The following is a 16672-nucleotide window of genomic DNA, read 5'->3' as shown; positions in this document are numbered from 1 at the left end:
TTGCATGTGTTTGTGTTAGAGTTATGAATTTTTGTCCAACATAACAAGTGAAGTAGACATCTTAAATTTTCCAATGCACTTGGTCCCACCTCAAAATAATTAAAAATGAGTGAGGTAGGTCCTTACGAACTTGACCCAAAATTAGGGTTTCTGTCAAAACATGTGTATGTGAATTTTGCCAAAAGGGACCAAATTCAAGCCCTTCAACATAACAATAACAAGTCCTTGAATTAGGGTTTCTGACCTATAATGTTTTGTATTATGATATGTGTTTATTTTAGAATTATGAAAGAAACCTAATGTTTGGAGTTTACACAAAGATAAATTTGACATAATACGAATTGATATTAATAAAATTTGGATTTTACACGAAGAATCCTAATGGTGATGACCGGGATCACCTAACCGACCTCCGGTCCCACATCCCCTAGCTACCCTAACCCTTGGCTCTAACCCACGTTGACGATTCTACACCGGTGTTTGTTCATCTGATGGTCCAAGAGCGTCATTACCACCTACAGGAGAAGATCCGTTGAGGTATTCAGCCAACTCAGCATAGTCTTCAGTATTCAATGATGGTGTACCGGTGTAGCTGAGCTCATGACCCATGCCAGAGAAGTTGGGGTGTGGTTGACTCATGGATGGGCGACCGGGACGGTTGAAGGGAGACATGGGTGTGAATGATGGGTCTAGGAACGGTTGGAAAGGTTGTTGGGGTGTTTGGAAAGGGTATGGTTGTGGGATGTTTTGGTATTGTGATGTTTGGGGTTCTTGGCTACGGTAGGAGGAGGGGCGGTTAGTGTTTTGGCTAAGGCGACTTTGGTAGGGTGATGGTGTGGGTGCGAAGCGATGTTCGGTCGAAGGTTGATGGTCCATTTGTTGGTGGTGGTATGGGGGATGTTCTTGGTTTTGGGGTTGGGTGAATGGCATGTTTTGGTTGTATGTTTGTGTGTTTGTGGAACGGAAAGTTTGACGGATAGGTGGTTGTGAGTAATCGGGCTAAGAATGTTGTTGGGGGTTAGATGTTGATCCTTCTTGTGTGTAACTTGTCTGGCGTGGGTCGTAGAGGTACATATCATCGGCGATGAATTGAAATCCAACTGATCTATACCAAGCCATATAAGTACGACTTGGTTTTACCTCATTTGGCATGACTGCGTCAGTTAAGACATGGTTATGACGGTGCTTCCACTTGTGACACTCTGATCTTGCGAAGGTTTGCCAAGGGTTGTAGTTCCATTGGTCGTTCACTTTACGCATATACCATTCTCCTAGGCTAGCTGGGGGATCTGGGATATTCTGGACCATACCAAACTGCAGCTTCACACGATCGGTGTTGTGCATCTCCACTGTTGTGAACCGTATTATCGGTGTGCATGTTGTCCATACGGCTGCGTCTTCAGGGTTGATCTGATGCTCATAATCCATATTAAGGTATGGACGCCAAATGAACTGAAATGTTAAAGACGATAGGATTTAAATGAATGTAGAAAAAGTCAACATAATATGAAGAAATAATGAAATTATTTTGCTTACGTCTGCCGGTCGAAGGTGATCCAACAGGTTGCGATATTGAGTAATACAGTGTCTCGGACATCTGCTGTAATTCATACCGCGTGCCGACCATCTACACCAAAAAGTTAAAATAAATTAGTTATGGGTACTAAACTGTAAGGAAGGAAGTAAAGATATAGCAATTTAAACAACTTACTTTTTTGCATATGGAAAAGTGAAGGGGTTGTTATTGACCGGTGCTAGAGACGGTAGTCTTGACCATCCCCATGCTTGTAGCAAAACAGCACATCCAGAAAATGTAGAAGTGTCTTTGTGGGAGTTTTTGCACAACGAACTATAGAGATAGGCTAGACATGCGGATCCCCAACTATAACTACCTATTCTATCTATATGTCTAAGTAAAGGTAAGTACATAATATGCATGCTAGAACCACTACCTTCGGGAAATAAAAAGGATCCTAGTAACAACATAATGTAACACCTAGTTTTGATGATTCGAGCATCTTCGGTAGAATGCTCATCTAAATAAAAACTATTATAATATGACTTTAGGCGTGAGAGTAGTATACCTTGTCCCCTAGCATTATCATCTAACAAATCAGTGTTTAAAAGCTCCATGCAAATTGAATTTGCATAGTTGGTCTTACCATTAACAGCTTTGCCTTCAATTCGTAGTCCTAAAAGCATGTAGACGTCTTCTAACGTCACGGTACACTCACCGGTTGGAAACCAAAATGTGTGTGTCTCTGGCCTCCATCTTTCGCATAAGGCTAGAATGAACTTGTTATCTATAGACCAAGACATAATTTTGCTAATGTGACCAAAACCGGCGAGTTCAACATAAGGTTGAATCATCGGGTCCATTGGGACAAATTCGTGGACTCGAGTTCGAAACCTTGAGACATCCTATAATAGAAATAATGTAACACTTGACTAAGTCGGTATTTCAAAATAAAATGGGGTTGGTGGAGATGAAACATAAAAAATAAGTATAAGAAAAAACTTACGTATGTCGCGATGTTTGGAACTGTTCCTCTGTGTGCTTCGCCCATTGTGAGTAAAGACATATTGTTGGGGAGTTGGTGTAGATGAAAATGGAAGATTTTGTTGAAGATGAAATTGTAAAATAAGTAATGTAGATGAAGTAGTGAGAAATGTAGATGAAGTAGTGAGAATGTTGGTGTGGAAGAATTGTTGAAGGAGTGGATGAATTTATAGGCAAATGGAGGAGTGCATAAAAAATTGTGTTTGCATGGTGTCTCCACCTCATTTGGCGACCATGTACAATATTAAAGAGGGGGCGCCATTCAAATTGGCGACACCATAGGGTACATGCATGCAAGGCTAGTTCTGAATGCTTGGTTTCGAGGACTGACTCCATGGGGGCGCCATTCAAATTGGCGACCATGTACAAGCCTTAAAGGTAGGCGCCAAACCAATTGGCGCCACCTTCTGCATGTCTGACACGTGGCATTGTTGTCTCCTGCATGCTGAACAACTCACTTATGGATGGCTTGCATGATTGACACATCATCTCTGACCATCTTAGGTGTCCGACACGTGTCTGTCTTGTCTCCTGCATGCTGATGACTACCTTCTTGATAGCTTGCCTGGTTGACACATCAAGTCACACTGTCTTGCAGGATTGACACATCATCTCAGACACGTGGCTCTCTAGTATCCTGCATGCTGAATACTCACTTCTGTCTTGACTAGCTAGCATGCTTGACACATCAACTCACACTGTCTTGCATGACAGACACATCAACTCATGACTAGCTAGCATGCTTGACACATCAACTCACACTGTATTGTATGACAGACACCTCATCTCTGAAATTACTTGCATGCTTGACACAGTATCTCAGAGTAGCTTCAATGTGAGACACTGATACCATCTATTTAAGTGTCTTACTATCACATTCATCTGCACTTGCAAAATACTTTTCATCTCCAAAATACTTTTCATCTTCACTCACATTCATCTTCACTCACATTAATACTTATCATCTGCAAAATACTTTTCATCTTCACTCACATTCATCTGCACTTGCAAAATACTTTTTATCTCCAAAATGTCATCTTCATCATTATACAGTATCAACGTTCACTGCAACGGTGAAACTTTTGAGTCTGAGCTTCATGGTTTTTGTTTTAGAAACACTGATACCATTAGAGTGACAATGAAGAGAAATGCAACCTTTTTGCATTTCAAAAAAAGAATACAATCCTTTATAGCATCAGGTATTGTGTCAAAGATGACATATCAGAATCCTATATTTTTTGAGAATGGTCAATGCAAGTTTTTCCCCCTAAAGATACGAGACGATGAAGATGTTGAAAGCATGTTTCTTAGTCATGAACATTCAGGCATGGATTGTATCGAGTTGTACATTACTATACAACCATGTATACCGTCTCAACAGTCTCAACTAACCGATCAGGATCCAGCTGGTGAAGATGCTGCAGATGATGCACAATGGTCAGATGAACTCAACCCAGAAGCCGAAGTAGAGGTCGACGTTGTTGATGAAGAAGAAGAGGAGACTGAGGTACAGGTTGATCACATCCTGAACAACGACGATGAAGATGAGGCTCAATCACCACCAATACCTCCTACTCATGCCTACAATCCTCCTCAACATATGACAAATATGGATCTTCACGACGATGAAACGTTCGACAGTGTCTTCTATAATCCGTATCCGAGACCAGTAGGCGAATTAAAGGTGGGAGACATGTTTCGTACCAAAGAGGAATGTGTCTTGGCAATAAAAAAATACCATATGAACAACTTTGCTGACTTTGTAAGTTTCGTTTGGCTGCATCTTACAAGAAGAAAAATGACTCTTGGGAGATCGCCTCAATAGACCCACCACACAGTTGCGTTGCAACTAACGTTGAACAAGATCATCGTAAACTGAGCACAACTTTGATATGTCAAGACATTCTGCCATTGGTAAATAAAGACCCATCAGTGAAGGTGAGTATAATTATATCCCATATCTGAACAACATATAATTATACTCCATTTTACAAGAAAGCATGGATTGCGAGGACAAAGGCTGTTGAGCAGGTTTTCGGCAACTGGGAGGACTCATTCAAGGAATTACCACGGTTTTTATGGGCACTAAAAACTTATGTCCCAGGAACTGTGGCAATTCTGGAGACAGTGCCAGCAATGATGCCAGACGGAACCTGTGCTACAGGTAATAGAATATTTCACCGTCTTTTTTGGGCATTTGACCCGTGCATCAAAGGTTTCGCTTTCTGCAAACCTCTCCTGCAAATTGATGGCACTTGGTTATACGGAAAATACAAGGGTACTTTGCTCATGGCAGTTGCACAAGACGGTAACAACAATGTATTTCCCATTGCCTTTGCTCTTGTTGAAGGTGAAACGGCTGGTGGATGGGGTTTCTTTCTTCGACATCTCAGAACGCATGTCGCTCCACAAGCCAATCTATGTTTGATTTCTGATAGACATGCTGCCATCGAAAGTGCCTACAACAACCATGACAACGGATGGCATGATCCTCCTTCTACACATGTCTACTGTATCAGACACATTGCACAAAACTTCATGCGTGCTATAAAAGATAAGAATCTTCGCAAGAAGGTGGTGAATGTTGGGTATGCTTTAACTCAACCGTCTTTTCAATATTATCGTGATGAGATTCGTCTGTCTAATGAAGACGCGGGGAGATGGATAAATAACATCCCAGTAGAGCAGTGGACAAGAGCATTTGACGGTGGTTGTCGATGGGGCCACATGACAACAAACATTGTGGAATGCATGAACGGGGTTTTCAAAGGAATTCGAAATGTGCCGATAACCGCCTTGGTAAGATCAACCTATTATAGGTTGGCTTCTATGTTCGCAACCAGAGGTGAAAGATGGAGTGCAGTGTTAATGTCTGGACAAGTATTCAGTGAGTGTTGCATGAAGGTCATGAAAGAGGAGAGCATCAAAGCTACGACACACGTTGTAACAGTGTTTGACCGTCAAAGACAAAATTTCAGCGTCCAGGAAACAATGGGCAACAGCGAGGGGAGACCAAATTTAGCCTACGCGGTTAAACTACACAGAAGTTGGTGCGATTGTGGAAAATTTCAGGCCTTCCGCATACCTTGCTCCCATGTCATTGCAGTATGCGCTTATACTCGTCAAGACGCTTACACCCATTTATCTGATGTGTACAAGGCCAACACCATCATGAATGTATATAGTCAAAGCTTTTCAGTACTACCAATGGAGGATTACTGGCCTCCATATGAAGGAGATATTGTTTGGCACAATGAAGAGATGCGTAGAAAGAAGAAAGGAAGGCTAAACAGCACACGTATCAGAACAGAGATGGATTCCACAGATAAAATGATAAGATTATGTAGTATCTGTCGTCAACCAGGACACAACAAAAACAACTGTCCCAATCAAGGAGCATCATCTAGATCTTAAGATTTTTGTAACATTTTATCTAGACCTTAAGCTTTTTGTAACATTTTATCTTGATCTTATGCTTTTTGTAACATTGTATTTCTGTAACAATCAATCAATATATATCATTAAGTTCTTGTTACAATGAGTTTCATAACCAACATCAGTACAAAACATCTGAAAACATAAATAATTCTAACTGATTACAACAATCAAATTAATGTCGTCTCGACCAAACATCATTTCCCTAGCATCCTTATCAGTCTTCATTCGCACCCAACCAAAGATACTGTCAAGTCTCTCAATACTTCTGATTTTTTCCCCTTCTGGTATTTTCCCGTCTAACCATCGAACCAGCTCCCTCTTCAGTTGATCTAACGTGGTGATGTTCCAAAACAACATCAGCAATTGAGGTTTGTCTCTCGCATAAATCACCTTACCGTATCGGCGACGAACACCAAACATGATAGCCAAATGATTATATGAGTTGTGGAACAATAGGTCACACAACGCATCTATTTATAAGACAAAAAAGGCATTTTATGAGGGACTCGCCAATTGAGTTGGCGCATCCTTTTAAAACATACACATAGGCGCCAATTGGATTGGCTAGGGCACCTACCCTAGCCTAGGGCACCTGCCCTAGCCAATCCAATTGACGCCTCCATTCAAGTTTTAACAACAATCGCCATATGAACAACTTTCATGTTCATCAAAAATCCATTTAAAACTTGGAAGCTCATCATTCATTTCAAAACATTATAGGGCATTTTGACAGAAACCCTAATTTTGGGTGAAGTTCGCAGGGACCTAACTCACTCATTTTTAATTATTTTGAGGTGGGACCAAGTGCATTGGAAAATTTGAGTTGTCTACTTCAAATGTTATGTTGTACAAAAATTCATATTCCTAAAATAAACACATGCAATAGTGCAATACATTATAGGTCAGATAACAGTTAAAAAACTCAGAAGTCCAACTTCAACTGCCCATAACTTTCTCATAAAAACTCCAAATGTTGCAAAATTTATATCCAAATTCATTGTCTTGAAAAGATCTACAACTTTAATGTTGGAGGTTTTTTCATTTGAGGCTTTTTTAAGGGAGGCGCCAATTGGATTGGCGCCCCCTCTTAAAAATTACACATAGGCGCCAATTGGATTGGCTAGGGCAGGTGCCCTAGCCAATCCAATTGGCGCCTCCTTGCAATTTTTAAGAGGGGTCGCCAATCCAATTGGCGCCTCCTCCTAAAAGTGGGGTAGATTGGGAAATTTTTTGAAAACTGGGTTATTTTGGGAATTTCTTCGAAAAAGTGGGTTATCTCGGTAAATTTGCCTAAAAAGTAATTCAATTAAAAAAAAATAAAATAAAATTAATCAAGATGCTAGTTAATTAATTTAAACAAAGTAATTAACTAACTTAAATATCGTAATAATTAATCACAAAATAAAAACAAGAAAAAAGAAAAAGAAAAAAAGAAATGGGCCTTCCTCAAAATAAAGCCAGAGCGCGCACCATGCAGTAACAAAGGGGTGTATCATTAGCAATCTGGCCCAGGTCCATTAGAAGAGGATCCAAGTTAGTTGGTCAATAAGTTAAAAGGAAGGAAACTCAATCTCATTGACTTCGTCCCAAACCATATGATCAGAACTCCAAAGCATCCAAAGGGGATTTGGGCGCGAGCACAGGATAACTATAGTGGGGGATCCAAGCAGGATCCCCTGTTGACTCAATAACTAGCGTACGCATGGCAACATAAGGGGCTGCCAATGGTGCAGCAACCAACATGGTGCATCAATCCACACAGTAGAATTTAAAGAAAAAAATGAGCGAGAGTTCTCATTTGAAGCTCTCTCTTCTCTCTCATACCTTCAGAGCCTTTGTGCTCTCCCCCTCACATCATGAACATTGTCGGTGTTCATCAAGAACACCGAGCCCTAACCCAGGTCCTCTACTACGACTAGGGGTGGCAATTGGATCCATTAAGGTAAAATCTATCTAATCCATCCATCAAAAAATCCATCCAATTCATCCACTACATAAAAAATTAAGTTAATGGATGGATCCAATCCATCCATTTATAAGCATGGATTGATCCAATCCATCCATTTATAAGCATGGATTGATCCAATCCATCCAACACATTTTAATGATCCAATGGATTTTTTTATCTAATTTTAAAAAAATAAATCTTTTCAAATATTAAAAAAATAATATGATCCAATGGATTTTTTTATCTAATTTTAAAAAAATAATTTTTTTTTTCGAAAAAAAATCAATTTTTTATGAAAAATAAAAAATATTTTTTTTCGAAAAAAAATAAATTTTCTTTTGAAAATTCAAAAAATCGATTTTTTCCAAAAATTTAAAAATCATTTTTTTTAAAAATACCAAAATTTAATTTTATTTTTGAAAATTTTATTTTTTACGAATATAAAATAATTATTTTTTTCCGAAAATAAAAAAAAAACAGTTTTTAAATTATTTTTTCGAAAATACAAAAATATATTTTTTTTTGAAAAAAAATGATTTTTTTCGAAAAAAACTGATATTATTTTATTGAAAAAAATAAAAAACTTTATGAAAAAAATAAGTGATTTTAAAAAAAAAAAATCAAAGAAAAAATAATGGATGGATGGATATCCATCCACTAAAAATATGATAATGGATGGATTGGATGAATTTTATTCTTAATGGATGGATTGGATTGGATATTTTTAAAAAAAAATTAGTGGATTGTTAATGGACTAATGGATTGTTTTGATCTATCCATTAACTATCCAATCCGTCCATTTTGCCACCCCTAACTACGACCACCCCAAAATCCATATTCCGGTTGGGTTTGCACCAAAAACCTCAACCGAAAAATAACCCCTACCCAGATTCCGGCCAAATCGCCTCCAAACCTTAAACCACCAACACAAACCTCGCCCTAAATCTCTCCCCAAAACAAAATCTAAAGCCAATTCCTGCATAAAAACCCTCAAATTCTTGGATCGAGATCTAGGGTTTCAAAAAAACCATAAACCCCTCATTTCAAAATTAGAGCGTAAACTATTACAAACCCTTAACTAATTCCATCGCTGACAAGAAAAATCAACTACAAGACTTCAAGACCAAACAAAAATAATGAAGCAACAAAATTTACACCTATGTTCGACTCAGCATACATAAAGAAAAAGAAGCAATCACCAATCACTACATATTATATTAGCAATCGTAAGTGAAGCTTAAGGGAAGAGGAAACTACCGTCCGGATGTTACCGGAGAAAAGAATCCACAAGTAAGCGATTTTCTTTGTTTCTTCTGTTTCCCATTTTTCCACTTCTTCTTTTTCTTTAGGATTTTCTCATTGGTTACTGTTGTTAGGTTGTAGTGTTTATGCAAATGATGGGGTTAAGCTCATCTATATCATATTTTCATTGTAAAACTCTGATTAGATTTCAGGGAAATAGAGCTTTACTAAGAGGGTTGAATAATATTTTTGCAAGGTAACCGTATGGTCCAAAAAAATTCTCTATTTCAATAGCTGAAATATGATTTTATATGGAATGAAAAATGAAAGAGGTTTTGCGTAAGGAATCAAATCTCCTCTGCTCATGTGAGGGGTTTTTTTGGGACAAATTATGAGTTGGCCTTTTTTGAGGAACAAATTCGTTGGAAAATATTAGTGCATCCCTCATTTCAAATCTCTGCTGGCTGATCTTGTGGGGACTATCTGATTTGATGAGCTGGCCCTTGGTTAAAAACAAAAACTCAATGGAATTATACAAATGTGGCAAAGCAATCCTTTTGGCATGTTTTTTTACTGCTAAAGTGTTACTGCAATTTTTTTACTGATGTATGTGGTGTATTAATAACCTTATTCGTACATTTTCTGTTGGTTTGAATGTATGTATGATTACTGATATGTTCATATTGTTTGTATTGATGCCTTGCATTTTTCATTTGTAGGAGCATTGAATATGGTTTCTTTTTGTATTGTGGTATACAGGGTGTATGGTGTTGTGACGGTGAAGCAAGATGATGTAAGACATGGTGATGCGGTGGAATGCATCGTCTTTCGAACCCCCTTTTTTTCAAATTTTATTCTTAGTATTTTAATATGCAAGTATGAATAATAATATCATAGTAATGTAATTTTAGTAATGACCAAATGTGTAGTAAACTTTTAAAGAAACTTCTGGTTGTAAGTTTAAATTTTAACTTTGACTTTTCTTGAATGATGCAAATTATTATGGTTGATGCAAATTGTCTTAGGTAAATAAAACGGTTTGGCATTTAAAAATATTCAAAACTTGGCTCACATGATTACTTTATAATTTGGTTTGCATTGTTTAACTAATCAAAACATTCTCAATTTAAGGAGTTTCTAGATTGTCTTAGGGCTAAAACAAAAAACAAATTGACTACTATTTTAAAACAAATTGACTAAAAAACCAAAGTGTTGACCACGAATTCAAAGTGAGGCTGACTTTGACTATTTTTTCAACACAAGTGAAAAAATAAAATGATGCATGAGAAATGGTCAAAAGATGAGGACCAAAACAATGCAATAATTGATTTTCTTCTAAAATGTTGTATGTCTACCTAAAGTATAATACAAGGGTATGAATGCTAGTGACAAGATGAGATAACTTGATACTAAAGATCATGCCTTATTATTTTTTAAAAGATGCACATGGAAATTGAGATGGCCTGCGGATAAACCACTTGTAACAGATGAATAATTTTTCCTTTTAAAATTGAAGAGGGCAATACATGACCAGATGCAAGGGTCATGTTGATGCAAATGAGAATGATTTTAAATAGACAAAGCAATGCATATTAAAGGTAGGATAATTTTAGGGCATGACAGTTGCCCCTATCTAATTTCCTTAAACTCGGAAAGATGAATTGCCATGGTGTTTATTCTTTCCAAATAGAAGTCAATTAGATACGAAAATACCCCAAAATTTGTCTGAAAGTAAATGGGATTTGAAATGCAAGGATGAAAATGCAGATAAAAACAGTCATCAGAACAATGTATATTTTCCATGATATAACTGGGACTTTCCCAAGATGGAATGAAATCCCACTTGTATCTGAGGTTTTCTGAAAATTAGCAGAGTAGGGTCTTGATTAAAACACATGAGATTCCATGAGGATCAATGCAGCAATACCTTTTATGATACAATTAAGATATCCCAATCAAGGGAATGATACCTCAATTGTATCTTAAGATTCTTCGGGGATCCTAGAGAAGCATCTCAAGGAACAAAATGAGGTTCTTTGAATCCACGAAGCAGTATCTCAAACAACAAATGACATTCTCTGAATCAACGGAGCATCATCTTATATGATATAATCAAGTTTTTGGAAGATGGAATAATATATCAATCTATTGATTGATCTTCTCCTTTTAAGTAATCAATTTTCTTTATGACATACAAGTGCTATAAGGGTGATAGGGATGAAACTATATGAATGTATATTGAAAATCATGTGTAGAAAGTTTCACCAGAAAATTTAATCAAGAACACTTGAGAGAATTTGAAAAGATGAAGAGAAAAAATTGTTTGAAATATTTGTGTATAGGAGGTGCCTTCAAATTCTAAAAATATGTGTTATATATAACCCTTAGACACCTTTCTAAATGGTCATAATTCATGAATAGATGCCATGCTTCAAAAACACACTTCAGAAAAGGTTTTCATGAAAGAATGCATTTCTTTCTGCCACTGGTTCAGTGGTAATCGATTACCCAATATGGTGTAATCGTTTACACCTGAGCCAACGTTAAAAAAAATATTTTTTTTACTATGTAATCGATTACCCAGAACATGGTAACCGGTTACCTGCTGTAAAACTTGTCACAGGAGGCAGCGCAGAAAGTTGGTAATCGATTACCTCAAACCCGGTAATCGATTACCATCAGGGAAGAGAGACAGAATGTAGTGCAAAATGAAATGTAAGGCCAAATGAAAATATTTAAGAGGCCTAAATGAAACATTATATGTATGTATGAAAACCTTGAGCACTTGAATGAACATAGAGAGATTGAGAACTTTATACCTTAATAATTTGATCAAATCAATAGAAATCTTCAAGACTTAAAATTATTTTATAAATGAAGCTTTATTTGTGCTTGAGTCTTGAACCATTCTTTTTACAATGCACATTTTCTTGTAAAGCATGTGTTCATCAAAACACTTTGAGAAGCTTGTCTTCACATTCTCCCCCTTTTTGATGATGACAACTCTTTATTGAAAGTTTTATCCAATCTTGCTTTCTCTAACAATTGAACCCCCCCCCCCCCCCTTGATCAAAGCTCCCTCTTGATCCATGATTGAGAGAATTTTTAAATTAATTGCTAGCTGCATTGTTAGAGAGACATACAACATACAACAACCAAATATATCTTCTCCCCCTTTGTCATTAGCAAAAAGGATGGGAAAGACTAAACAATAAACAACCATGTGTTGTATGATAATATAACATATAATATGAACACATACACAAATAACAAAGCAACCAAACACATATATGTAAGACCCTAATTTTGACCCTAAGATCCCTCAGGGCATCATGTTATTGCACAAGTGCATTGCCTCAAGGATCATAGCATGTTTGGCTCCTTAACCCTAGGGTTGAGACTTGTGTGAGTGTTTTGAGACCACCAAGCATGATTGTATTGTATATTATTGATTTTCTTATTTTGATTACTAACCAAAAGCACAAAAATATGTCACTAACTCTTTTGTTTTGAAGCTCAAGTGACCATGTGCTCCAATGCTCCTAGGAGGCTCCTAAGCCCATTGAAATGACCAGATGAAGATGAGAAAAAGAATGACAATGGTCCACAAAGCTCCTAATCATCACGTATGTCTCCCAAGTATCTCAATTTTCCAATTTGATCAAGATAACCCAAAGGGCTTGAGGATTGTTTCCCAAGGAAACCCTAATTCAATTGTGCTTTGATTGTGCCTTGCCCATGAAGCAATTCCAACCTATGATCAAATTTAATCAAGTTAAGTTATTTCATTCATTATTTTATAAATATATGAGCCTATTTGAGTATCCTCATTCATTTATTCATCAAGATTGGAAGATTGGCCTTGAAAAGTTGACCAGTCAAAATCATCTAACTAAACTGAGGTCCATTGTGATACAACTTTTGATGTGTTTGTCAAATGAAGCTGACCCCAAGAAAAATAAATGTTCTTAATAACCATATAAAAAAATTTCATGTTCATAAAAAATACATTTGAAACTTGGAAGGTCATCATTCATTTCAAAACATTATAGGTCATTTTGACTGAAACCCTAATTTTGGGTTAACTTACCAAGGGCACAACTTCCTTATTTTTTATGATTTTAAGGTGAGACCAAATTAATTGGAAATATTGAGATGTATACTTCAAATGTTATGTTGCACAAAATTTCATAATCCTAAAAGAAATAAATTTGATAATACAAAACATTATAGGTCATCTTGGACCTAATTCATTGAATTTGAGAAAGTACCCAACTTCAAATGCCCATAACTTTGTCATAGAAAATCCAAATGATGCAAAATTTGAGTCTAAGTTGATCATCTAGAAACGATATACAACTTTGATGTTGGAGGTTTTTCCATTTGAAGCTTTCATAATAAAAACATATGGGTTTGATTAAGCTTGCTTTTGGTGAAATTTTTTCAAAGTGTTTTGAATATGTTTTGTACTTGGATTTTCACAGCCCGTTTTCATTAATTTGCACATGCCAAATGAATTTTTTCCCAACATGACTTTTGTTCCTTATTTCAAGGACTTTCCAACCATTATTCACATTACTAATTTGGATTTACCATTTGTGAGTTTCGAAAATATCTTCAATTATTTGCATTTTGGTATTTTATGATGAAACTTGAGTATGCAAGCTTGTCCAGTCTAATGCACACGACCATTTTCTCTCTACATGATCTCATATAGCTTTTGCAACCATCATTGGGTCTGCTACACGCTTGCACATGCCCATGCAAGCAAAATTCAAATTGCCATGCACATGAGGGAAGTGTGATGCACAACCATTTTTAGCTATAAATAACCACTCCCTCTCATTCATTCAAGAACCTTTTGGAGATATGAATTGCTGCAGCATTGAAACCATAGGCATACCAAAGGAATTTTTTAAATTTTGTTCTCACTTTCGAGCTTGAAATTCATCATCATTAGTTGATCTTCAAAGCCTAATTCCTTAGCCTTTCACTTCCCATACATCCATAGATCAAAGAGGAGCAAGGAACTTGAAGGAATCGTGGCCTGAAGTGCTTCAATTTAGAGGTATACATTCAAACTTTTTAGATCTAGAACTCTCAATTCAATGTAGTATCTTTGTGTTTGTGTGGTTTTCTGAAGTCCTCACACTTGAGGCAAGCCATTGGTGCTCTCAATTCATCATTTCATGAGCAAACAGTTAAAACACCATGATCTTCCACTTCATATTTCACTCAATATAGGAAGAGTGAGGAAGATCCATTGGTATAGTGTTGATCTCCATCACACGAGCTTCATTTCCATGGCCTTGTTTTTAATTTTTATTAAGTTTCATTTTCCTGCAACTGGTGGCCGGAATTGGTTGTCTGGCCGGAGAAGATGGTGGTTTCCACCGCCACCACCACGGGTGCATCTTCCTGGCCCTTGGATTTGGTTTTCACGTTTTAATCGTGTGCATCCATTGTGTTTACTTCATTTAATACCTTATGTGGTGCGTTTGACTTGGACATACCGTGTCCCTTATGATCTGGACCATTCAACCTTGCCACGTCAATTAATGAGCTTCATCCTGTGGCGTTGGTTTTTTCCATTTATTCTATTTTCATTTTATTTTTAGTTAATTCCTTTTATTTTCAAAAATTCATAAAAAAATCATTTGAAGTCATAAAAATATGAGACCAATTCCAAAAAATTTCTTGAAAAATCTAGTTACATATTTTGATTTTTAATTATTTTTGTGACTTCATTTGATATTTTTCATGGATTATTTGATTTTTAATAGTTTTAATTCATTTTAAAATACTTTCTGACTTTTGAAAAATCCAAAATATATTTTCATAGCATCTATGGATCATGATAAGTCAATGAAAAATAGTCTCATCAATTTATTATTTGATTTGAGATTTTAATTCATATTGTGCTATTTTTAATTGTTTTTAATTACTTTCTGATTTCAAAAATTGGTGAGAAAATTAGTCAAAACTTGTTTGACCATGTTAAACCTATGAGAATTTAATTGGACTTGTTGAAGTTGATTTGAGGTTTGACCTTATTTGTTTATTTTTTATTTGCATTTTATTTTAATTCAAAAAATACCAAAAAAAATACCATTGACTGTTTGACTTGTTATTTTCATTTCTCTTCTGTTTGGTGTTGATTGATGATGATTTGGTTCACATTTGATCAATTGGATTTGGTTGTGGTCTTCTTTTTCCCTCCCTTTCATCTTCATCCCTTTCTTTCCATCAATGGCCAATGAGTTAAAGTCTTATGGTTGGTCTTGACTAATGAGAAGTTTAACCTTCTTTGATCCAAACCAAACTCAACTTGATCCATGATCAAGTGAGTTATTTTGTGTCAAAGATAGGTTGCTTCTTGGTCAAGCAAGTAACCTAAAGTCAATACAAGGCCCTTCCTCTTTTGTTTGGCATGGCAAGTTTATGGAGCTTGGCTTACTAGTCATGATCTCTAACTTGTGTTCTTTGCCTATACTTTTATTGACCGGCCTCAAATAGGTGTGACTACTACATTAGTCCACTTACGATTGCTTAACATAGCGCTACATTGTCTTATGACAAGTTGACATAACCTTACTAACTACTAACTTTAATTTGAGCATTTAATTTCTTGTCATTTACTTTTAATTCCATTTATTTCTTGCTCATTATTCATATTGATTTTCACTTTGCTCACTTGAGCACATATTTTATGTTTATGTCATTTTTCTTTTGCTCATTAGAATGCCTTTAGAATGCTAAAACTCAAAGTTGATCTCAAAGGACTTGTCATCCAAACTTATTCTTTGTCCATTCCCTTTATTGTGTTGTGAACTTTTTGATGTTTGCTTTTGTGTGATAGGGATCCTACTTTGAGATTGTGAAAAGAGGACCTTTGTCATGAGTAGCCAAGTTAAGAGACAAGCCAATTGGAGATCCTAGGAGCTTGAATTCAAATTGTTTGATTTCTTGTTTGTGTGCTATGTCCAAAGGAAAGGAGCATGTTGAGTCATCTCTATGACTTCAAGAAAAGGAACTCCAAGGGTTTATCTTTCCCCTCTTATCTTTGTATGCTTTAGGACCAGCCCTTCTCTTCTTCTCCTCACTCTAACCAAGCCAAAATCATTTTCAAAACTTTGACTTTATTTAAAATTAGAAACATAGTCCTTATGCCTTTGACTTTTCAAAACTCTTTTCATAAATACTCATTATGAATAAACATTAATCCAACCTTGACCTCATTTTGTAAATAAATTTGACTTGTAAATACAACTCACTTCAAGTTGTTTTGTGGTTCCAATGGCCACTTTGTTAAAACCTTTTCAAAAACATCAGTCATAGGTTTGAGTTATCATAGTGGTTGATGTAAATCTCACCTCATCCTTAGTGGTTGGATTATAAGTCTTCCATGCTTATTATAGGGTTAACCCCTCACTAGCATGTTGAAGCCTTCCTCACATGGTGGATTGTTGGTTTAGGTTGAGTTT

At 36.3% G+C, this 16672-nt stretch overlaps 1 protein-coding gene across 1 annotated transcript; it reads right to left on the bottom strand.

The window, feature by feature from the left end:
- Nucleotides 1–543: 543 nt before the first annotated feature.
- On the bottom strand, nt 544–2386 carry LOC127129350 (protein MAIN-LIKE 2-like). The gene is made up of 3 exons (XM_051058561.1): nt 1712–2386; nt 1537–1627; nt 544–1452 (listed from the first exon to the last, which is right to left on the bottom strand). The coding sequence occupies exons 1-3, from the start codon at nt 2377–2379 to the stop codon at nt 1000–1002; spliced, it is 1212 nt and encodes a 403-aa protein (XP_050914518.1). The 5' UTR covers nt 2380–2386; the 3' UTR covers nt 544–999.
- Between the last annotated feature and the right edge of the window lie 14286 nt (nt 2387–16672).

Source organism: Lathyrus oleraceus, chromosome 3 (assembly GCF_024323335.1).
Source record: "Lathyrus oleraceus cultivar Zhongwan6 chromosome 3, CAAS_Psat_ZW6_1.0, whole genome shotgun sequence".
In the NCBI taxonomy this organism is placed as follows: Eukaryota; Viridiplantae; Streptophyta; class Magnoliopsida; order Fabales; family Fabaceae; genus Lathyrus; species Lathyrus oleraceus.
This window is presented reverse-complemented; position numbering and strand designations above follow the sequence as displayed.